Source organism: Silene latifolia, chromosome Y (assembly GCF_048544455.1).
Source record: "Silene latifolia isolate original U9 population chromosome Y, ASM4854445v1, whole genome shotgun sequence".
NCBI lineage: Eukaryota > Viridiplantae > Streptophyta > Magnoliopsida > Caryophyllales > Caryophyllaceae > Silene > Silene latifolia.
In genome coordinates this window covers 323784596-323811019 of record NC_133538.1, presented here as the reverse complement: position 1 = coordinate 323811019, position 26424 = coordinate 323784596, and the positions used below count along the sequence as shown (strand labels likewise).

General features: G+C 38.3%; 2 protein-coding genes across 2 annotated transcripts; one reads left to right on the top strand and one right to left on the bottom strand.

Moving 5' to 3' along the window:
* Positions 1–8342: 8342 nt before the first annotated feature.
* On the bottom strand, positions 8343–9146 carry LOC141631315 (uncharacterized). The gene has a single exon (XM_074444004.1). It carries the CDS (start codon positions 9144–9146, stop codon positions 8343–8345), a length of 804 nt encoding a protein of 267 aa, XP_074300105.1.
* Positions 9147–13982: 4836 nt separating this feature from the next.
* On the top strand, positions 13983–17231 carry LOC141631314 (uncharacterized). The gene is made up of 3 exons (XM_074444003.1): positions 13983–15016; positions 15107–15921; positions 16027–17231. The coding sequence occupies exons 1-3, from the start codon at positions 13983–13985 to the stop codon at positions 17229–17231; spliced, it is 3054 nt and encodes a 1017-aa protein (XP_074300104.1).
* Positions 17232–26424: the final 9193 nt, after the last annotated feature.

The window sequence follows — 26424 nt, the reverse complement described above, 5'->3', positions numbered from 1 at the left end:
ACCACCATGAAACTCTCTTTTATCGCATCCTACTCCTCTTAAGACAAATGTTACGTCCTCGTAACTCACTAATACTAAATCCTAGCTATATCGTGTCATTATCCTCATCACCATCGCATGTCAAAGATAACCACTTATAATCTAAACACTCGCCATGCACATATCCAAGGTTCTCTTACTTAAACATTCCTCATACCTCAACTAATTCGCCACACCACCTAACCTATACCTCAAAATCTTTATCTTAACCCAAAACTTCAACTTTTCCACATTACCGCAACATGACATACCTCTCTATATAAAGCACCTATCTCCCAAACGCATAACTCACGATCCACACTTGTTACGTACACTCACACTAGACCCTCCAGTTCTTTCCTTCATTACCGCAAGACTCATACATAACCTAATATGACACTAATTCCCCCAACACCCTACACTCACTGTCCCAACAAAAGATTATGAACCACCTGCAGCTTTCAGATCATTACCACACATGTCCTACGGACCACTTGTCATTACCATGTCTACTAAAGTCTTCTCTAGAACAAGATCAAAATTATCAGAATAACAACCTCTCACAACCGTGTCCCATCAATAGAACATCACTATACCCTGACAACAACGGAAACATATACGACTCTATTTCATGTCATACTATACCCTCATTCCCAACTTAACTTGGTAAAGAAAACATCAATAAATAAGACAACCGTCTCATCTCAGTTAAACCGAAACTCGCAGGAGCAACATCAAACAAAACAACAAACTATGAATAACTGGTATGCACTTTCGAAACTCGAATCATAATCATCCCGCCTACTCCACCACAACCGGTGACGGCATCACAACACCGCCACCAACAGCCACACCGTAGTGCGAAAATACCCGCATCACAACATTATGTACCCTGCCCGGATCACCACCCGAGGCACCACAACCACACCGATAGACATCACAATCGCATACGATTCCCATAAACACCGACTAAGCATAACTTCTCGAGACAAGAAAACTTACTCAAATCCACTTTATTAAATCACCACGCAACATATTATATGGATAAACAGATAAGCATCTCATGAACATCATCTCTACCATTTCACGGAATACACATGTGTTATTAATACACATAAAATTATAACTAGCCATGTCAAATTAATCAAGTTATTACCTTTTTGGATATTATTCAATTAAATTACCGTGTCCAACCTATATATTACAGAACATTCATAAAACAACTTTATAATTATCACATCATACCACTTCTTGTGAGGTCAGAACCTCACACAAACATTTACACATATCATAGACCCGTAATCACAACCAACTAGTCAATCCCGACCACGTAAGTTACCACTCAACATAGGTTACATGTCGCCCGAGCTTAACTCGTATACACCTCATAACATATTCTCCCTTTCGCATATCCATCACCCTCTGCCAAATGTAGCCACACCATTAATGCTCAACTACTAACAACCGCCTCATATAACCACATCTTATACTCTTTCATAATCATACTTATCAATCTGGTCTCTCGCAAAATCAACCTCTTTAGAATTGTTACCTTTCTAATATACCATTACCCATAACCACTAGTCACAAACCATAACACTACCGCCGTCCGGGCATCAAACCTCTCACACTCATCTCTAAACATCACGATTTGTTTCCTATCTTTGGTTGACATCCCAAATAACGAACATCCAATCCATTAACAAAATTACCTCAACATTCTTCCCAATACTATCCTTAATTGTATCATCATCTAACTCTCCACCAAAAATCTCGTATCGTGCAAATACTCCACCAACTTCATACTCCTTTAATTCCTCGAAACTCATGATTAATCATGTTGTCCTGAAACTTCTGTATAACCATTAACTTACTTACTCTTGATAGTATCATACATCTCGACAATTCCTCAATTTTATGTCACATAACTCCGGTCAACATCTTCCTAGTTTTACTCCCCTCATTCTTTTCTTTTACTCTCGGCAATTCAATTAACCATAAAACTCCTTATTACTTCTTCCTAACTCTTTAGTGTTAGGTTACTTTCTCATTGCTCCAAGACTCACATCTCATTATTTTATATCGATATCTTCTCACTCTTTCTTACCATGGATTTTCTCTTATTATGGTATCCCTCACACTTGCCACTAATCTATCCATAAAATCAACTTTCACTGTTCAAACAATTGCATCTCCTTTGTACCTCTCTAGAAATCAAAATTCCTTTCATACTGTTAAATGCCCAAAGAAATCACATGTAGTTTCATCTCTTGATAAACCAAATCTCCCAAACTTACTCACTGTGTACAAATCTACCTCGCGACATGTCTCCATAAAATTCACTGTATACCACTCTTCTCAACCCCTTTAAACGAACTTTCACTACATATATCCTTAACCCACACGACTCCTAACTATCTCCCTCCATAATTCTTTACACATCTCAAGCTGCCACTATCCACCTCCTTACTTTCAATCTTTTTATTCTCACGTTCCTTAGACTCACATCATCCCTTGCCCACATTCACTTACTCTTGCATTATTTAACACACACTCATATCACTCATCTCATCTCAAAAAACATGCTCTATGTCTCAATTAAGCCATAACGATCTTTCTTGTATTTTTCCACTACTCAAGACATGACCACATATAGCTCATCTCCTCCCACCAAACTCATACTCGCCATAAGGTGCCTCTCACCACCCCATAGATTGGGTAACTTACGTATCAAGACCAACTCACGTGTAAAACAATACAATAAGAAGTAGAATAGCAACTTTGAATTAAACATAATATGCACGAATGTCAAAAGATAAGCATATGACCCAAAATAGGGGTCACTAGATCGAGTACAGGCCACTCGATCGAGTAAGGGACTTACTCGATCGAGTAGGTGAAGATCAGAAGCACGTAAAACAAATCACCAGGGCTACTCGATCGAGTAGCTAAGGTACTCGATCGAGTGCCCCCTTACTCGATCGAGTATCCTAGTTACTCGATCGAGTACCCCATTCTCAAGACTGTCCAGGTTTCGTAAAACAGTCATAACTCACTCATTACTTGGTCGTTTTGGGCGTGTGACCTATCGTTAGAATCGTAAAAGGACAAGCTATCACCTCCAATTGGAATCACATCAAAATCATTTATGCATCTCAAGTTATAACAGTTTAAAGACAACCTCTTTATAATCGAAAAACACAACTATTGATTTTTACTTCCCAAACGACTTAAACAACCACAAGGTAGACAAAACGACTCAGTACTCATAAAACCAGTATTGCTAATCATATGTTACTATGTTCAAAAGCCAAGCAACAACATTCATCATGCACATAGATTATTGAACTTGTCAATCACGATTTACCCACATGCTCTTATTTTATAACCTCACGTACACAATAACATAATGTACGACATGGAATCCCCTATTCACATGTTACTAACATAGCAAAAGTAGAAAATCCACTTCCATCACATAAACATGTCCTCCACATGAATTTCATATTCTCATGCAATTCCTTAACTCATCTTTTCAACCAATTCAAAACAACATTACAAACCAACCGTCTTCCAATTCATGTATTCAATCAATGACAATTATAATCATATCATCATTATCCTTCACTACACATCTCACATCCTCCACATGTATACATCCATTGATTCATACAACACCTTACTACATAGATACACAACACACAAAGTATGCACATAGCGATCCCGACTCATATCCCATGTGACCGGTTCAAAATTGTAGGGCGAGTTCGCGACTTTAGGACGTCTCCCAAGTCTTTGCATTAGCTCCTACAACTTCTACCCCGGGTCCATTTTAATTAGACTCCCTAGGTTTATTAGATTCATTGGTTACGGGTTTCGGGATCGTCGCTCGATACCATTTGTAACACCCCCATACTCCAAGTGCCTTACCGGGACCACTCAGGTATAAGGATGCCACCATCTCGGTTACCCGAGGCATGATAATCATAAGACAATGAAGAAACACACTTTATTGAATAAGTTTAAGTGATTACATTACAAAACCAATCGTAAGCAAAATACAACTGTTCTCAAACTATAAACCAATCGAAAGGAACTGTCCTAACAAACACACGGCGGAAGACTAAAGACTCGATATGTGATGACTCCATCCCCAGACTAGATCCCACGCGTATCAAGATATACCGCCAAGCAATCGCTCACCACCCCGAATGGATCACCACGTTTTTAAAACATTTAAACGGGGTCAAGTACTAATCACACAATTAACATACATGTCACAATAAGATAAGCGAGATGCCTTAATGTCACACATACACAACCAACCCAACTCCAATCATCTCAATCACCGATCGTCCACCGGACTACCCCGATGGGGGACCGCAGCCGTTCCCACCTAAGCCCCGCTCATCATACCGAGCGATAACCCTGTCCCATTAATGTGCACATCCCCTTCCGTGGCGGGTTCCACGAAGGGCGAACTAGGGCGTGAGATCACCCCGCAAGTGACCCCACTCACCGAGAACGCATCTCGAGAACCATCAACAAACACAACCACAATCACAATCACAATCACAATCATCATATCAAACAACTAACTATAGCACATCACCAATATCCCATTATGGGACTAATGCGAGTAGGAAATCCTACCCGGAAAGCAACACAATCATCGGACGATCTAGAAATTGTCTCAAAACCTCTCCTTTACAAATCCTTCTCCTATCACATAATCACATAATCACATAATCACAATCTAACCTTAACAAATCATAAAAACCCCAAATCCCAAAATTAGGGTTTAACCAAATCAAAGGAAAGACAATAAAAAGGGTACATAGATCTTACCCTTGACGCAAGGAACTCAACGGTATAAACAACGACAAGAACCGACCGTCGAACTCGGGAATTGCTAAGAATGCGATTAGGAAGATGAACTTGTTGCTTTCTCTCTTAAACAGGGTTTTAGGTTTTGTAAAAGTGATTTGGAAACAATGACGGAAGTGTTTTATACTTTAATCGCTTTATTAACAAAACCCGACAAAACAAAAGCCCCAGAAGCCAGGCTACTCGATCGAGTAGCTAAGGTACTCGATCGAGTGCCCCCTTACTCGATCGAGTACCCTAGTTACTCGATCGAGTACCCCACAGGTCAGAAACTATTTTATTTCGCAAAACTCCCTTACTCGACAGAGTAAGGCCTACTCGATAGAGTACCCCAAGACTCATAAATACGGAGTATTACAGCTAGACTTGACGTGATGACTCCCCAAGACTGTCCCATAGCTAACATCTGCATTACCTGTCACAATCTGCTCACCATCCCCGAATGGATCACCGCAGGTTTTACAAATAACAACACGGGGTCAGTACCGTTCAATCGAGATAAGACAAACAAATATTGTAATCGGCTGATCATCCTCCATCCCCGATCTCCCGATCTCACACAGTAACCGACTACACAACGAATTGTGTAGCCCTGCCAGATTACCCATCGCAACAGGTAATCCTCGACTACCTATCGGCTATCACTACTTCACACTCCCTTCTTAATTCCGACCAACAATCACACAATGTTACTACAGATCTTGCGTGACACGCTGACATGAGGTTTTTCGAGAAGTAGGAGTCGTCTTTGTGGAGCGGGTAAGGGCCGAATTCGATTATGGGATTGAAAGAGGGTGGTGGCGGGTAGTGAGGGTTGTTGTGGGTAAGGTTGTTGGATGGTGAGGGTGGTGGTGGGTAAAGCTAATGGCTCAGTGAATGGAATATGGTGGCTTGGTCGGTGATGGACTGATAGGTGACGTGGGTTGAGGGAGGGTAGTGAGTTGGAGTTAATGCGATGGGTATTTTGGTCAATTTAACTTATTTTTTAACGGAAAATGGGTTTTGGTAGTGAATATAGGTCGGAGACTATATATTGGTATTGATTATGAAACTTTTATTAGTCTGGTATTGATTATAAAATTACGGCTTAAAGTTGGTAGTGATTATCAATTAACCCTTTAAATAAATATAAATTCTCCCGATTTATGAGAATCTTTTGTTTCGCGCAAACATTTATATATACTACAAAAATTTGAAAATAATAAGTACTTTAAAAAAAACACACATATTTCCTAATTCCATAAATATTAAAATTAATAAATTTGAAATTGCTCATGCTCGAGATTCATTTCAATATGATTCAAAATTTATAAAATCAAAATTCACTTATGTTTTTTTTATGTCATTCTCAATTTTCGAGATTATCACTTGTTCCTTCAATATATCTCAAAATATGAGTTTAAATATTAACTACTACGTACTCGTATTATTTATCGACTAATCGACAAATTTTTGAAAATTTAATGATTTAACGACTAATATATTACTACATCCACTTCTTTGGGATGCTTCGGCGTTGCTTTCAGGGAGAGATTCAAACGAATGAGAATATGTTGGAGAAAAACAAAATTAGAAAAAAAATATGCGAAGTCACAAATAATAGAAAGTAGAAACAACAACTTATATACTAAAAAGAAAAGTGGAATATCTTGTGAAAGTCCCAAAATGAAAATGTGGAATATTTTTAAGAAATGGAGTATCAATTTAATGAAAAAAAAAACTAATTAGAGGGCTTTAACCTGCGCCAACTATAAGTTGATTAGTAGTTATAGCACCCCCACCAACCACCTGTACTAAACTATTGACATGCATACATATTAACAGCAAATTTTATTTATCCAAATTTCTTATAGGGCTATAGCCCATATAACCCATTGGTTAGATCCGTCCACGGTTGCAATGGATTGCGCATCGTCGAGCCGAATTGGAGGTTGTCGTTGTTGTGGGGTCTTGGCGAGGACTGGATGTTGGTTTCTTATTTTTGGGAAGATGACAGTCATCATTTCATAATTAGTGTTATTAGCAAGTATTAAGCAGCATTTGGTTTTTTGGGCTTTAATTTAATGGACTGGTTTTATACTATAAGACCGTCTTATTAAACAATTTGTGTATGAAAAATAAATAATAACACATCAGATAGTGATGCACTCATATGATATAATGCAAGACAAGACACGGAGTATATTATTTATCTTTTACAACAAATAAAAACGAAAGTGGAAATAGATATACTCCGTATAACATTTTCTAACATTAAAACATATAAGGCCCAAATAATAAAAAAGAGTTCAGAAAAATAACCATCTATCTTCATAAATCCATCTTAGTAAATGATCCAATAACTTGATAGCCCAAAGTTTCTAAGAAAAATCATAGTGAGTATGTCTCCTGAGAGACGGTCTCTCTGTAAATTTTTTGAGAGACTATTTTACAATTTTAGGAAAAAGGGGTAATAACAATAATAAAATAGATACAAATCATGATTAAAGATAAAATGGGTACATTTATTATGTAAATAGGTACGAAATTACTATGTCACCATCAACAACAAAAGGGTCACGAAATACAAATAAAATGGTACGGAAGGATGGTCTCTCAATAACTTATTGAAAGACCGTCTCTCCCAAGTTTTAGTGATTTATCTAAGCGGGGTAGCATTCACCCGTTTTATTATTAATACGGATATACCCATCTTAAGAGAGATAACTATCATCTCAATTCGAGCTGTATTGGTGGATTGCCTTTTTTCTTACCATTTTTTGAATAAAGTAAATGTTTTTTTTTTATATTAATAATTAAATCACATTCTTTGCTTAAATTACTTATATTGACAGAATTAGAACAACTAAGTTATTTTAATAGCCATTTTATTATTAAATGATATACAAGTTATAAAAAAACTGAATTTTTAAAATGTGGGTGATTTAAAGTATTATAATTAATTTTATTAGTTTATTATTTTGATTTATATAAACAGTAATATTTTAATGATTGTATAATTTTTGTATTCACATTTAATATAAAATATAACTTTGACAAATCGGGTGAGCGGGTCAAGTTATATTCGACCTAAATTAGTGTTGTTTTCGATATATCGGGCTATTGGTCAATACTCACATGCTGACTTTGGGAGAACGGGGCGATTTTGGCCAAATTTTATAGGTATATGTTTCATTATTTGACCTTATTACCCAAATTATAGATCTTTTTATTAACATATTCATTACTTTTCATGAGTAAAAAAGTTCATTTCACATTATATTTCTCGGTTTTATTCACTTATCGATTCCATGTCATGTAGAAACACATACTTAGCTATCAAGATAAAAAAAAAAATCATACTTTAACTGGTAGTTGGACGACAATCTAACCGCATTTTGGGGAACTAAAGCTCTTTTTTTTTTTTTTTTTTTTGAGGAAAAGCCCGGAGGCTAAATTTATAAGGTAGAAATATCAAAAAGTGCAGCAGCGTTCGCAGAAGGCGGAAGAGCTTCTGCCCAAACAAAACGGCCAACTATTCGCGGAACTGGATGAGCCAGCTCATGCGCCACACAGTTATTAATACGACTAGTATGTAACCAAGAAACGAAATTAAAACTATTGCTTAAAATTAAAATGTCCTCTAGAACTAACGACACCATGCTTCTGCCAATTTTCTTCGCCTTCAAAGCCTCTATTACCACAAGGCAATCACTCTCCATCTCCACACGTCGATGTCCTCGAACCGCAGCCTCTTGTAAGCCATCCAAAATTGCCATCGCCTCTGCCATCTCCGGCTCCCATTGTTGATCTCGAACAATAGTGAGACCCCATAGCACTTTACGTGCATTATCACGACAGACCACGCCTACGCCTACTCCTTCACCCACTTTCGTTCCCGCGTCAACATTTATTTTAACGCACCCCTTCCCCGCTGCCCTCCATCCCAACTCTCCTTCCTGGCCTTCACGCCTCTCCCTTGCCAGCCGTACCCCACGAGAATCCCTCTCCCCCGTTTCTCTTCCCGCCCCTTCATCCAGCACATCCCGCACCCGTCTAATCACTTTCTCCGGCTGAGCTTCAGCTCCCTCAAACACCACCTTATTCCTCAGCTCCCAAATCGCCCAACAACCCACCATAAATTTTTCATGTTCTCCCCCCTCCATATTCTTCCAACAAGCCTCAATCCAATCCCTCACTCCATTCCCGCCTTCCTCTGTCACATTCCCCAAACCTATCCCATCCCAAACCCATCCCGCCATCCCAAACTAAAGCTCTTTTGATTGATTTTATAATTATATTTTAGGTCTACCATTTAAATTCCTCTTACAGCGATAGATCGAATTCCCTTACTATAAAAGGTGAAACATTTAGATTGTTTTTATTGGCTCCAACTTTTAAGGGATTGAAAAAGTTTAAGGCTCCGTTTGGCAAGACATTTCAGGTATCTGATTTGGTCAAAGTAGCTTATTTGACCAAAATTTCAGGTACCTTATTTTTTTGTAAGCGTTTGGCAAATAGCTTATTTAACCAAATAAGCTACCTGAAATAAAATGCTACCTAGAGTAGCATTTGAGATTTCAGGTACCTGATTGGATTTGTTTTTCCGTTTTTACCTCTTAAATTTATACTAATAATTATCATATCCTTTTACGTCATTTCATCAAAATCAGTTACCTTTTCAGTTAGTTTGCTCAGCTATCTTATCAGTTACCTTTTCAGGTTTCAGTTACCTTTTCAGTTTTCAGCTACCTTTTCAGGTTTCAGCTAACTCTTCGGTTAGTTTTACCAAACAAAGCCTAAAAAAAATTGTTGTAGAGACCTCATGTTCTTTATTGATTTACACAAATTCTCATTTATGACGGACATATCCGTCGCAAACTTGCGACAGGTTAAGTATTACACATGTGAGTTAGATAAAACAAAAGCAAATTGCCTAGAGAGTAGCAATCTGTTTTATCTTATCTACCTACATGGGTATTACTTGACCCGTCGCAAGGAGAGACTTGCTGATAGAATTAATTACTCTCTCCTCTATAATAATTACTCTGTACCCTTTAAGAACTATTTTAATGCATAGATTATCAAAAAAAAAAAACAAAAAGTTCTATGATTCTATCTACGAAATCAAAATTTTTTAAAAAATCATAACAAAACTGCACAGAAATTTTAAGGAGATTAGTCAACTTAAAAATGTAGCCATAAGAAATCGAAAAATAAAATAATTTACATTTCTCAAAAAAATTAACAAAGGTAGCCATCATTTTGTGAAGAGTATGATCTCCATGATCACCATTGATGTAAGCTAGAAATATCTAGAGAGAATAACAGAAAGAGTAAATATAAATGAGAGTTTGTTATATTGAATAATCTTAACTTTACAGTGTATGGTAGTTATCTATATTAACAAGTAACTAACTCACTAACTAAGGTTAGAAATAACTAACTAGGAATAACTATCCTAGTAACCAGCTTGACTATGTCAATACTCCCCCTTCAAGCTGGACGTAGTAAAGGAGCATATGAGAAATTAGTATGTTAACTCAATACTCCCCCCTCAAGCAAAGCTTGGGGAAAGAAATTTCATGCCTAGTTTTTCTGCAAGAAAATGGTGCTGTTGTGATCCTAAGGGCTTGGTCAGCAAGCTGCATATTTGATCCAACATGTTTAGTTGTGAGGAATCCTTCTTGTGGCTTGTCCCTTACATAATGACAGTCTATATCAAGATGTTTCGTTCTCTCATGAAATACAAGGTTTTGTGCAATATGTTCAACAACTTTGTTATCGCAAAGCAAGTCAATAGGCTGTTGTATCTTCACACCCAGATCTACAAGAAGTCTCTCCAACCACACCATCTACCTAGTAGTGTAGACATGCACCTATACTCAGCTTCTGTAGAACTTTTGCTAACTGTCCTCTGTTTCTTTGTCTTCCATGAGATCAAGGAATTCCCAAGGAAAATACAATATCCACTTAATGAACGACAGCTAAACACGCATTAACCCCAGTCTGAATCACTATATGCTCTTAGATGCAGACTGTTATTGGCAGGATAAAACAAACCTGCTTTCACTGTATGCCTTAGATACTTCATTACATGTATATCAGCTTGCATATGGGGCTTTCTAGGTTGAGTCAGAAACTGGCTTAAATTCTGGACAGCATAGGATATGTCTGGCCTGCTCAGATTCAGGTATAACAGCCTGCCTACTAGTCTTCTGTAGGATTCTGGTTCATCCAACAAGTCTCCTTTGTCTATACTAAGCTTTAGACCCTTTGGCAAATGGAAATTTGCTGGTGCATAGTCCTCCATCTTCAAGTCTTTGATGATATCCAAGGTATATTTCCTCTGGTTGACTGTGATCCCTGAATCATTTCTTGCAACTTCTAATCCCAAGAAGTATCTCATTAATTCCAAATCTTTAATGGTAAAAGTGGCAACTAAACCTTCCTTTACCTGCTGGATTTCCTGTTGATTATCCCCAGTCAACATGACATAGTCAACATAGACAAGGGCGACCAAAAAAGATCCTGTAGTGGCACTGGCTCTAGTGAATAAGGAATAGTCTTGTTTAGATTGAGTAAAACCTAAATTGAGCAGGAATTTTGTCAACTCAATATTTCATTGCCTTGAAGCCTGTTTTAAACCATACAAGGATTTTTTTAGCTTGCAAACTTGACCTGAATGCTCAGTTTGGTAACCTTGTGGTGGCAGCATATAGATCTCTTCATCTAAGTACCCATGCAAAAATGCATTATTGATATCCAATTGATGAAGTAACCAACCTCTAGCAGATGCCAAAGCAATCAGAGTTCTCACAGTTGCCAGTTTTGCTACAGGGGAAAAAGTGTGTTTGTAGTCTTTGTCTTTCACTTGTGTGTATCCTTTAGCAACTAACCTTGCTTTTAATCTCTCAATGGACCCATCTGCTCTATGCTTGATCTTATAGACCCATTTTGAACCTATTGCCTTCTTGCCTTGGGGTAATTTTGTGAGAATCCAAGTTTTGTTTGCTTCTAGGGCATCTAGTTCTTGTTTCATGGCTGCCAACCATCTCCCATCTTAACTAGCTTGATAAAAACTAGTAGGTTCATGTTCAGAGAGAACATTATGCAATGATGATAGGTAAGAGGAATCAAATATGGGAAGCTCCTCAATGACACTAGCATGTAGACTAGTATGTATCTTGTGACACCCTCAAATTTTAGCGTTAAATAAACACGTAAATTCTACAGAAAAACTGACAGGATATGTTTATAATTGGTTCAACTAGACAAAACCTGTAATTTTTAAAACTTTTCTAAACCATTCACAAACATTTCCAAGAGGAGGGTGCCAAAACCTGTAAATACTAACAAACTAATTTACATAACTATGCTAAAGGCAAGAAAATATAGAGATACAAACCAAAGTAAAAGAGGGAGACATATGTCCCTTCAAAATATAAACATAACCAAAAGTCTAAAGGTTTACTACAAAAATAGTCAAACTAAGTCCAAGGTTCTTTTGCTCACTAGCTCGTCTGTGTACCCCATTTAATCATCTTTAACCTGTCAATCGCATTTTATACAAACACGAAAGCCACAATTCAGTGGGGAGTAACTTCGAGTCCTCCCAGCCACGAAATGTCATATTTAATGTAACATGTAAACAACATGATAAATAATAAATCTAAGAACTTTGCACTAATAATAATAATAAAAAATGATGAGAGAGAAAGTTCTACCTTCTTACTAGAAAATTAGGGTTAGTTCTTGCAGCATGGCTCGACTAACCAAATCAAAAAATTCTCAAAAAAATTCTCAAAAATCCAAAAAAATTAGATCTTCTGCACAAGTTCGTCTTTCTTTTAGTAACAATAAAATTAATCATCGCCTTGATATTACAGATTTGATTGAAGAAAACTCAAACTCACGCCCTAATTCTGCTGAAGCACGTTCAACAAAGGCAATGAGTGATATAGTTGGAATACCGGTCCTGGATTTGGATGCGATTGTTGAAGAATCTGAAGAGGAGGAGTTTGAACCAACAACGGTGGTGGAAACTGAAACTATTTCTGAGGATCAGGAAGGATGGACAAAGGTTACTGGTAAGAAATCTGCTGCTAAAACCCCATCGTCCCCTAATTCTGTTCAAATTACAGAGGAAGATGTTAAACCTGAATTGGAATATTGGTCGACTGCTGTGGTTTGTTACGTTTTAGGGGGTAATCCTCCCTGGGAAATTTTGACTGGGTTTATTAATAGGATCTGGGGGGTGTATAAGTACGATAAGATTTCTTTCCTGCCTAACGGGGTATTTCTGGTCCGTTTTCCCACGCTTGAATGTAAGAACTTGGTACTAAAACAAGGGTTCCCTTTATTTGACAATATACCAGTAATTGTAAAACCTTGGACAGAGCAAAGCTCATTACTGAAAGAAACTGTTCCAGTTGTTCCAGTATGGGTTAGATTATGTGGTTTAGGTCTGAAATTCTGGGGACAATCTTGTTTGGAGAAAATTTCCACCCTGATTGGGAAGTACATGAAGAGTGACCCTGCCACTATTGAGAAAACTAGGCTTGGATATGCACGCCTGATGATTGAGGTTAAGGTTAACCAAATTTTCCCTGACAAGATATGTTTTAAAGATGAAAAAGGCGAGGATGTCTGGGTGTTGGTAGAATATGAGTGGAAACCTGAGATATGTGCTAGCTGTCGTGGAATTGGACATAATAAGGAGGTTTGCAGGAAGAAGGTCAGTGTTCCTCAACAGAAAATGGTCTGGAGACCCAAGACTATTGTGGCTCCTTCCAATAAGCCTGTTGGTGATCCTCCTAAACAGCCTGATCCTCCTGTTCAGACTCCAGTGCAACAGGCAGAGATACCATTTGGGGGACCTACTATCCATAACTCTAATTGGATCACACCATCTCTAGTTATAGTTAGAATCAGGCAGGAACACCAAAAGGACTTGACTGAAGTAAGCACTGAAGGGCAACTTGAACTAGAACCACCTGATGAAGATGGACCTCCTCCAGCTGACATACCTAAGGAGGGGGATGTGACTGTTCCTACTCTTGATCATGGATAGCTTGGGTTTTTGGAACATTAGGGGTATGAACAATCCTGCCAAACAGCTTGATATTAGGAAATTTCTTTTTCAGAATAAGGTGGGCTTGTTTGGATTAGTAGAAACTAAGATTAAGAGCAATAATTTTTCGACAGTTTTAAATATTTTAGGACAAAGTTGGCAGGGTATAAATAATAATTCTCATCACCCTGGTGGGAGGATCTGGATTATTTGGCAACCTCAGGTGTTTCAAGCACAGTGCATAGATAGTAGTTCTCAGCATATTACTATAGAGGTTACTGAAACTGTCTCAGGAGATCACTTTTGGTACACTGTTGTCTATGGGTCCAATGATGAAGCCGTCAGATGTGATTTATGGGATATTTTGAAGGAGACCAAAATTAAATGTCAAGGGGCTTGGTGTATATGTGGCGACTTTAATAATGTACTTAACTTTCATGAGAGGATTGGTAGAGATGTGCTTTGGAATGAGATCAGAGATTTCAGAGATTGTGTTGACTACTGTGAAGTACAAGATATAAGTGCTCACGGGGCCTTCTTTACTTGGACCAACAAACAGGATCCTAGTTCCAGAGTCTTCTCTAGAATTGATAGGATGATGGTCAATAGGGACTGGTATGATATGTATCCTGAGAGCAATGCTTATTTCATGGCTGAAGGTATCTATGACCACAATCCGTGTGTTTGCTATAGAAGAATGACTGATGTCAGGAAGAAAACTCAATTTAAATACTTCAACATGTGGAGTATGGCACCTGAATTCAAAACCATTGTTAACCATGAATGGAATAAGCAGATCAGAGGGACCAAAATGTATAGTGTGGTGACCAAACTTAAATCTCTTAAAAAGCCACTCAAGGCTCTGAATAGACAAAGGTTCTCTGATGTGGAAAGGGCTACTGAAGTTGCTAAACAAACTTTGATTGATATCCAAGAGAAAATGCATTTAAATCCCCATAATCAGACAGTTTTACAAGATGAACAAGCTGCTGCCTCCAGTTATAAAATGCTTGCTGAAGCTCAGTTCCGTTACCTCAAACAGAAGGCTAAGACAGAATGGTTGAGGGAAGGGGATGAAAATTAAGCTTTCTTTCACAGTCAGATTAAGGCTAGACATGTATCCAACAAAATTTTTAAGATTGATGATAGGCACGGGATCACCCATACTGATAATCAAGATATTGAGGGAGCTTTTCTTGATTACTATCAGGATTTGTTGGGGACTCACACTAATACTTCCAAAGTACATGGCCCAACTGTTAGAACTGGTCCTACCCTCACTGATCTTCATCATCAAATATTGTTGAGAACTGTGACCAAGGATGAAGTCAAGGCTAGTATTTTCTCTATTCCTCCTACAAAAGCTCCAGGGCCTGATGGATACTCAAGCCAGTTCTTCAAGGACTCGTGGGACATCATAGGTAATGAGGTGACTGAGGCTGTCCTGGACTTCTTTCAAACTGGGCAGCTTCTTAAGCAACTCAATTGTACTAATATCACTCTCATACCTAAGGTTAGCAGGCCAGTACATGTCCATGAATTCAGGCCTATAGCATGCTGCAACATCTTATATAAATGTATTGCTAAAATATTATGTACTAGGCTTGGTCAAGTGCTACCTGATATTATCAGATGTAATCAGGGAGCTTTTGTTAAGGGAAGAACCATTGTGGAAAATGTGCTTATATGCCAAGACTTGGTTAGGTTATACAAGAGGAGATCTGCCTCTCCTAGATGTCTTCTTAAGATTGACCTGAGAAAGGCATATGATACAGTTGAATGGGGTTTTGTCCAAGACATGCTTCAAAAGTTAAACTTTCCTACCAAGTTTATTGACATGCTTATGGTCTGCATTACTACTCCATCTTATTCTCTGGCTCTTAATGGTAACAACTTTGGTTTCTTTAAAGGAAAGAGGGGTCTCAAGCAAGGAGATCCCCTCTCCCCCCTGATTTTTACCCTCTGTATGGAGTATTTGTCACGTATTCTTAATGTGATTTCTCAATAAGACAGCTTCCAGTACCACCCTCTGTGCAAAGCTACTAGGCTTACTCATCTACTCTTTGCAGATGACCTACTGTTATTCTGCAAAGGTACTGAGTTATCTATTATGTGGTTATTAAGGTCCTTCTCTACCTTCTCAGCTGCCTCTGGACTTAAACTGAACAAAGAGAAGTCCAACATTTATTTTAATGGTGTGCCTACTAGTATCATTCAAAACATTTTACGAGTGTCTGGGTTTGTTCAGGGGCAACTTCCATTCAAATACCTTGGGGTCCCTATATCTTCCAAGAAAATCTCCAAGAATGATGGCATGAAACTTGTGGATAAGGTAGTTGCTAGACTTAGATCATGGGGAGCTAGGCAGTTATCTTATGCAGGTAGATTGACACTGGTAACCTCTGTTCTATCCACCCTTCATTCTTATTGGGCCAGCATGTTTCTAATACCTGTGGGAATCATGAATAAGATTGAAGCTACTTGTCGCAATTATCTCTGGGGAGGCTCTGACAATTACTTGAAAGCTCCAAAAGTTAACTGGGAACAATGTTGCTGTTCCAAAGAGGAGGGAGGATTGGGTATTCAAGCTGCTAAAACATGGAATAAAGCACTTTTGGGGAAGTATATTTGGTGGGTAGCTAGCAAAAAAGATCATCTCTGGGTTCGATGGATCAGTCATGTCTATATGAAAGGAGTACATTGGACTGAATATAAACCCCCAGTTGATTGCAGTTGGTCGTGGAAAAAAATTGCTCACATGATGCCACTATTCAAACAGGCCTACATTCAGGATAAGTGGCTTGGACAAGACAAACCTTACTCTATTCAGGCTGGATATCAATGGTTGAGGATAGGAAAAGATAAGGTACCTTGGACATTTGTTTGTTGGAATAGGTTCAATATACCTAGGCACTCATTCATTTACTGGGCAGCAGCTCATCAGAGATTATTAACCCGAGACAGAATGAAGAAAATGGGATTTGGTATTGATGAAACCTGCTTTCTCTGTGGGAGTAGTAATGAAGATCATCAGCATTTATTCAGTGATTGTCCTTTCAGCACTCTCTGTTTCAAGTTACTGCAGCAGAAATTACATATTCAGTTCCCAGTTCAGCATTTGGTTACTTGGCAGGCCAGTGGGCGAGGTACTTCCAGACTGCAACGTGATCTAATCACTGCATGTCATGTTGCTATCATCTATGAAATATGGCAAAACAGGAATCATACAAGACTTCATGGCAGTGTCAGGCGTCCTGAGTCTATTGTGCAGTAATGTATTCAGGCCGTTGTTGCTAGATTTTGGTTGAGGAATAGACATACCCCTCATAGGAAAGAATTAGATTGGCTACATAGTCTCCAATGATTTTCATACATACATAATTTATATACCTATAGACTAGACAGTTAGAATTCATATGCTGAGAACTTGAATCTGTATTTGTACTTGGGCTTCAATTTTATAATACAACTTACCGGTTACCAAAAAAAACATGATAAATAATTCAATTATCAAGTATTCTAACATATAAACACTAAACTGACCAATTTAAGCTATCATGTGAAACATATAACAAACAGTAATCCAAACTTTATCAATTGTAACCGGCTTACATCTCACCTATTACATTTCATAAACCCACCATACAAGAAAGGGCAATATATCAAAGACAGGTATAAGTTCTTAGTACGGTCAATAGTCACTCTGTAACTCGAGTCTATACCACGAGGTAGGGAAGGTAATCGAACCGGTATCTTGGCTCAGAGGTTCTATCAAAACATGGCCAAGACACAACACAACCCTAGCCTAAAATCTGCGCAGACCTAGACATGCGGATACACACCACCGCACCCAAGACCCACAATTTTTCTAAAACAAAGTGAGTACCCTAAGGAGTCCACCAAAGGGTTGGCTAGTACTTAAGCTGACCACTTACTATCAAAATAAGTAACGAGGTCCTGCCCCAACTTGGATATAATCCCACCAAGTCAGGAACACAAAGGCTATTAAGCAGTGAACATATACTCGTCAAAGACTATAAAGACCTATCTATGACAAACACAACAACCTGCAAAAAGTATTTAATACCAATACCATTTCTAACAATATTAACAATATTAAAGGTTTCAGGGAATCTAGGGCCGTTTCTACAATATAAGAAACTATTAAATTCAACCAACAACACATGTGAACTAAGACTTAATAAATGGCCTAAAACAAGAAAAAGGCCGATTATCCAATTCATATAAAATTTCATCCAACCGAATTTTCACCCGCAACCTGGTCTGCGACAGTGCACGGGTTAAATTGCGGCCGACCAATCACACAATTGACCGACATCGATTGATCAAAGGGACCAAGGCTCGATTTCGGCATAATCATCCAAACATTACAATTATCGCTATAAAATTCATTTTGAGCCTATTCATTACAATTTCATTTTATAACCTATTCTAACATGTGTCAACTACCAAAATAAACATAATTTTTACCATCAACATAATTTTTACTACTAATATGATTCATTTCAAAAGATTACCCATTTGTTACTTATACTAATTATAACATTAATAAACCCGAAATGACAAATAATGCATGAAAAACCGCAAAACAAGCAACGGGCCGACCGGGCCAGCCGTGGGCCCCGCACGGCTGCGGGCTCTTGGGCTGCCGGCCGCCACCCCCAACCCTCCATTTCTCCATTTTTGTTCAGTTTAACATCGTCTGAAGCATCAATTAATCATTCCTATACTAATATGTTAACTTAAACTAACAAAAGACATGAATTAGACAAGAAATTAACCCATATTAACATGTGAAATAAACCATTCAATTAATAATCACAAAATCAAACAAAAAGCAAAGAATGTGACGATTATTCGTCGAGTAACTCGAAATATGTTATCTTTAGCAACAAAATGAGCAATTAGCACCTTGAACCCAAACCCTAATCTGTCAACTAACCACTATCTTCAACAATATATGAGTCCCCAAACTCGTCTTCCAAATCTTCACCTAAATAAACAATAAAAACACAACAATAAGCACAAAAATCGAAATATGCCCAAATTCGTCTTAAATCAACATCAAGAAAACTGAAATTAAAACATACTAGGATGTAGATCTTGAAGAGAGGATTCCGAAAATATCAATTTTGTGAAAATCGGACTAGAAACGAGTGAGTTATGGTGAAATTAGCTTGGATTTTGTATAAAAATGGTGGTTTTTGATTTGGAAAGCTTTAGAACATTAAGGAAAATGAAGTTGGAAAAAGAAAAATGAAAAGGAAAGGGGGAAGGGGGTGTTCTGCGGAAAAGGGAGAGGAGGAGCGGGATGAGACGGAAATTTTATGAGTCGGTTTTGGCTCGTTTCGACAATAATTAAAACCGCTTGTCAATTGCAAATTCAGACAAGACCAAAGTTCTTAAACACGAGATTACAAGAAAATTGAGTATTCATATGACCCATTTCCATAATCGTTTGCCCAATTTTCAAAAGAGTCGTCATTTTTCCCAATATGCCCTTATTTCAAAATAAAAAGTTTTTACACGGTTTAAACTATTTTTAAACATTTCGAAACTATCAAAATAAATACTTTTCTTCAAAATATAATGAAATTATATTTCTTTGAATTATTATTACTTCAAATACATTAATATCAAATTTTACTTGATTAATAAATTACTTCCGCAATATATTAACGATTAAAATTACGGGGGTGTTACAATCACCCCTCCTTTTAAAAAGTTTCGTCCTCGAAACTTAGAAGGAGAAATTATAGTATACAACATCTTAATAATATAATCATAAGAAAAATATAGGTATCTTTTCAATGAAACGGTGATACTCTCGTTGATCAGACAAGAACATCCACATTCATATCAAGATATAAAAATATTTCTACACCAATAAATGAGAAAAACCATTATTGGGACGTCTCCAACAACTAGATTTAACATTCACTAATGTTAAAACCATTAAAAATCATAAAAGCATTTTCAAAATTTTAGTTTAAAGTTCTATAATAAGAATAATATCTTTACTAATTATGATTAAACACGGCTTAGTAACTCGGAAAAAGAGTAAGAAAAGGAATACCTTACGAGAATAATTCAGGATATTTAGCTAACATAGAAGCTTTGATCTCCCAAGTCTCTTCTTCGACATTTCCACAACGCCAAAGAACACGGACTAGAGGTACAACTTTGCTCCTAAGTTGCTTGTTGGCTTTTTCAAGAATCCGAATTGGCCTTTCTTCAACCGCCAAGTTAGGCTCCAATTCAAGAATCTCTTCTTGGATGATATGGCTAGGGTCACTAATGTACTTCCTCAACTGAGAAACATGGAAGACATTGTGAACCTTGCTCAGATTTGGGGGCAATTCTAAACGGTAAGCAGCAGGACCAATCTTTTCAATCACCCGGAAAGGTCCAATATATTTAGGGCTCAGCTTCCCTTTTACGCCAAACCGTTTCATCCCTTTCATAGGTGACAGTTTAAGGAATACTTGATCATCAACCTCAAAAGAAAGTGGTCGACGACGGACATCAGCATATGATTTTTGACGGTCCTGAGCGGCTTTCATCCGCTCCCGAATGATTTTAACTTGTTCAACGGACTCGGTCACCAAATCAGGTCCTAACATTGGAACATTTTGGGTTTGATCCCAACAGACTGGAGTACGGCATTTTCTACCGTACAGAGCTTCATATGGTGCCATTTTAATGGAGGCTTGATAGCTGTTGTTGTAAGAGAACTCAACCAGAGGTAAACATTTCTCCCAAGAAGTTTAGAAATCTAAAGCACAGGCACGAAGAAGATCCTCTAAAGTTTGAATTGTTCTATCAGTTTGACCATCAGTGGCGGCGTGAAAAGCAGTGCTCATCAATAGTTTACTACCCAAGGCCTCCTGTAATGTAGTCCAGAAACGAGAACAAAATCGAGGGTCTCAATCTGAAACTATATCTTTAGGAACCCCATGATAGCGCACTACTTCATTCACATAGGCACCAGCTAGAACTTCTAATCTCCAGGTCTCTTTGATAGGAATAAACCGAGCACACTTAGTCAATCGGTCCACAACCACCCAAACAAAGATTCTTCCCAAAGTGGAAGTTAGGTAAAGCCATCACAAAATCCATGGAAATAGACTCCCATTTCCAAAGAGGAACATCCAAGGGTTGAAGCAAACCCCGGGCTTTTGATGCTCTACCTTTACTTTACGGCGGTGAGGCATTTACTGACATACTCCATAACTTCAATCTTCATCCTAGGCCACCAGAATTGCAATCTCAAATCTTTGTACATTTTGGTACCTCCCGGATGAACGGAGTAAGGAGAGAGGTGTGCTTCATCAAGAATTCTTTTTCTCAAATCGGCTGCACTCGGAACATAGATTCTACCATGATAACGAAGATACCCATCATCATCAATCATACAATCCTTAGCTTGCCCAAGTTGAATTTTAGCTCGAATGGATTTGAAAGTAGGATCATCGGGAAGGCAAGCACGGATCTCACGGTAGAAGTCAGGTTCGGCTGACATGGCATCAAGATGATGAGAGCCCCTTTTTACAAGGCTTACCCCTAATTTTTGAAGTTCTAAAGCAAGTTCAGGAGGTAATTCCTGAAAAGAATTCAAAGAATAACAGGATTTTCTGCTAAGAGCATCAGCCACCACATTAGCTTTTCCTTTGTGATAAATTAGATCGGCATCATAGTCATTCACCAACTCTAACCATCTTATTTGTCTCATGTTCAGCTCTTTTTGGGTAAAGAGATATTTCAGGCTTTTGTGGTCGGTGTAGATGTTGCAATGGACTCCAATGAGGTAGTGTCTCCAAATCTTCAAAGCATGCACCACCGCAGCTAATTCAAGATCATGAGTCGGGTAGTTAACTTCAAGAACTCTAAGCTGTCGAGAAGCATACGCAACGAATTTCCCTTTTTGCATCAAGACACAACCTATACCATGCTTAGAAGCATCACAATAAACATCAAAGTCCACTCCTTCTTCAGGTAAGGTAAACACCGGAGCGGTAGTCAACCTCTTTTTCAATTCCTGGAAGACATTTTCACACTCCTCAGACCACACAAACTTAGACTCTTTCTTCAGCAACTGAGTCATCGGCCTAGCAATCTTTGAAAAATCCTTCACAAATCACCGATAGTAACCCGCCAAGCCAAGGAAACTACGGATTTCAGAAACATTGGTCGGACTTTTCCAATCAACAACGGCTTCAATTTTGGCAGGATCTACCATAACGCCCTCTTTCGAAATGACGTGCCCAAGGAAGGTCACTTTAGGTAACCAGTATTCACATTTAGAGAATTTAGCATACCATTTTTCACGGCGCAGAATCTCTAAAATAACACGAAGGTGTTTGGCATGTTCTTTTTCAGATTTAGAATAGATCAGGATGTCATCAATGAACACTACAACGTATTTGTCAAGGTGTTCTCTGAAAGTACGGTTCATCTGATCCATGAATACTGCTGGAGCATTGGTCAAACCGAATGGCATCACCGTAAACTCGAAATGACCATATCTCGCATCAAGGCGGTTTTAGGAATGTCAACTTCTCGGACTGGAATTTGATGATAGCCCGAACGAAGATCAATTTTAGAAAAAGTGGAAGCACCTCGGAGTTGGTCGAAAAGATCATCAATTCTAGGAAGAGGATATTTATTCTTGATAGTAACCCGGTTAAGTTCACGATAATCTATGCATAGTCGCATAGATCCATCCTTCTTCCTTACAAAGAGAACAGGAGCACCCCAAGGTGAAGAGCTAGGTCGGATAAAACCTTTGGCAATCAAATCATCTAGCTGAGCCTTCAGCTCTTTCATTTCAGACGGTGCCAGCCTATAAGGAGCTTTAGCAATAGGTAGGTACCGGGGAATGAGATCAATAGTAAATTCAACTTCCCTTTCAGGAGGAATTCCCGGTAGCTCATCAGGAAAAACATCGGGAAATTCACATACTACAGGAATGTTCTCTTTAGGAGGCAGAGAGGAAGAATTAGAAGGAGTCACCATACACAAGAAGGCTTGATGACCCTTTTTCATCGCATTGACAAACTTCATAGCAGAAATTAATTTAGTACCGGTTTGTCTTTTAACCATTTGATAAGACACACGGTGACCTGAAGGGCTTGTAAGAATTATTTTCTGGTCCCGACATTCAAATCGAGCATGATAAGTATGTAACCAATCCATGCCCAAAATGACATCAAATTCTTCAAGCGGAAATTGGAAAAGATTTGCTGGAAATATAGATCCCGCAATAGAAATAGGGACTTCCGGATAGATTTTAGAACAAGAAAAGACATCCCCAGAGGGTAAGGATATAGATGTGTTTTCTCCATGTGATGATTCAACTGATAATTTATCGGAAAGTTTTATTGAAATAAAAGATAAAGAGGCACCCGTATCAAATAGTACCAAACAAGGAGCATCAAAAATAGAAAATGTACCAGTAATGATATCAGGGTGTGCCTCAGCTTCTGCTCGGCTCATGACAAAAATCCGGCCCTTCGGCCTCACTGGGGCGGCAGGAGTAGTAGGAGCCGTCACCTTCTTCTCCGGGCAAACATTGGCCTTGTGGCCCGGTTTGTTGCAAGAAAAGCATATGATAGGATCAACGAAGCATTTACCAGGATGTGCTGGTTTCTTGCAGTTATAGCACACTCGGTCTTTAGTACCTTTATTGTCGTTAAAAGCTGAAGATTGACCACCCCGGTTAGCTTGCACAGTAGAAGCAAATCTCCTCTTGTTTGGGTCAGAGGGAGAAGAGATGAACCTGGGTGAAGGAGTATAGGGCCTAGAAGATGGATATAAAGGCCTCTTGCCAAGATTAGAACTGGTTGCACGAGCTTCATTTTCAATGTCTTTCAATGAATTCTCAGCCCACAAAGCATCATTGTAAATTGAAACAAAGCTGGTGGAATCCCGACGGACCATGCTTTTGATTTTAGGAGAGAGCTTTTCAAGATAAAAGAAGGCTTTTTCGTTGTCATCCTTCACCAATCTAGTTGCATAATGAGCCAACTCGTTGAATTTATCGTGAAGGTCCGAACAGAAGGCTTCCTTGCTTTAATTCCATGAATCCTTTCAAACTCGCGGTTTAAGTTCTTGCGGATAGAATCGGGCCTCCACTAATTCCTTGAAACGTTCCCAGTCAAATCCGGTTCGGATGAAACGGTAGGCCCGATCATGGACCACCATCGATCCGCTTCTCGTACTAGGAAGTGAGATGCCGCTTCACCTTATGTTCCTTCTTAACATCATACAACGTAAAGCTTTTCTCCAACTCCCGAAACCACCCCGTAAGAGCAACTGGATCAATCTCTCCACCATAAGTGGGAGTGTTGATTCGGGTTAATTGGTTAGCCACCCAAGTATAGGTGCCTGGAGTACCCTCAGGAGGCGGGGGAGGAGGAGGAGCTTGTTGATTCTGCTGATTTTGTTGGTTTTGGAGAATTTGACTAAGAACTAGTAAAAGAGCATCATCAATTCTTCTTGGCGGAGCCATCTTACAAAAGAGAAAATTTAATTAGTACCTATCAATTAGCAATCACAAACAGACTACCACATAAAATCCTAAATCTACCCATCCTACCCATCTCTCAAGTTTATTATTTAAAGGCAAGTGATTTTAAGTGGGGTGCACAAACGTGCGTCGGGAGCAACAAGCTCTGATACCAACTGTGACACCCTCAAATTTTAGCGTTAAATAAACACGTAAATTCTACAGAAAAACTGACAGGATATGTTTGTAATTGGTTCAACTAGACAAAACCTGTAATTTTTAAAACTTTTCTAAACCATTCACAAACATTTCCAAGAGGAGGGTGCCAAAACCTGTAAATACTAACAAACTAATTTACATAACTATGCTAAAGGCAAGAAAATATAGAGATACAAACCAAAGTAAAAGAGGGAGACATATGTCCCTTCAAAATATAAACATAACCAAAAGTCTAAAGGTTTACTACAAAAATAGTCAAACTAAGTCCAAGGTTCTTTTGCTCACTAGCTCGTCTGTGTACCCCATTTAATCATCTTCAACCTGTCAATCGCATTTTATACAAACACGAAAGCCACAATTCAGTGGGGAGTAACTTCGAGTCCTCCCAGCCACGAAATGTCATATTTAATGTAACATGTAATGTAACATGTAAACAACATGATAAATAATTCAATTATCAAGTATTCTAACATATAAACACTAAACTGACCAATTTAAGCTATCATGTGAAACATATAACAAACAGTAATCCAAACTTTATCAATTGTAACCGGCTTACATCTCACCTATTACAATTCATAAAATCACCATACAAGAAAGGGCAATATATCAAAGACAGGCATAAGTTCTTAGTACGGTCAATAGTCACTCAGAACTCGAGTCTATACCACGAGGTAGGGAAGGTAATCGAACCGGTATCTTGGCTCAGAGGTTCTATCAAAACATGGCCAAGACACAACACAACCCTAGCCTAAAATCTGCGCAGACCTAGACATGCGGATACACACCACCGCACCCAAGACCCACAATTTTTCTAAAACAAAGTGAGTACCCTAAGGAGTCCACCAAAGGGTTGGCTAGTACTTAAGCTGACCACTTACTATCAAAATAAGTAACGAGGTCATGCCCCAACTTAGATATAATCCCACCAAGTCAGGAACACAAAGGCTATTAAGCAGTGAACATATACTCGTCAAAGACTATAAAGACCTATCTATGACAAACACAACAACCTGCAAAAAGTATTTAATACCAATACCATTTCTAGCAATATTAACAATATTAAAGGTTTCAGGGAATCTAGGGCCGTTTCTACAATATAAGAAACTATTAAATTCAACCAACAACACATGTGAACTAAGACTTAATAAATGGCCTAAAACAAGAAAAAGGCCGATTATCCAATTCATATAAAATTTCATCCAACCGAATTTTTACCCGCAACCCCAGTTCTGCGACAGGTACGGGTTAAATTGCGGCTGACCAATCACACAATTGATCGACATCGATTGATCAAAGGGACCAAGGCTCAGTTTTCGGCATAATCATCCAAACATTACAATTATCGCTATAAAATTCATTTTGAGCCTATTCATTACAATTTCATTTTATAACCTATTCTAACATGTGTCAACTACCAAAATAAACATAATTTTTACCATCAACATAATTTTTACTACTAATATGATTCATTTCAAAAGATTACCCATTTGTTACTTATACTAATTATAACATTAATAAACCCGAAATGACAAATAATGCATGAAAAACCGCGAAACAAACAACGGGCTGACCCGGGCCAGCCGTGGGCCTGCACGGGCCTGTCGGGCCTGCTGGCCGCCACCCCCAACCCTCCATTTCTCCATTTTTGTTCAATTTAACATCGTCTGAAGCATCAATTAATCATTCCTATACTAATATGTTAACTTAAACTAACAAA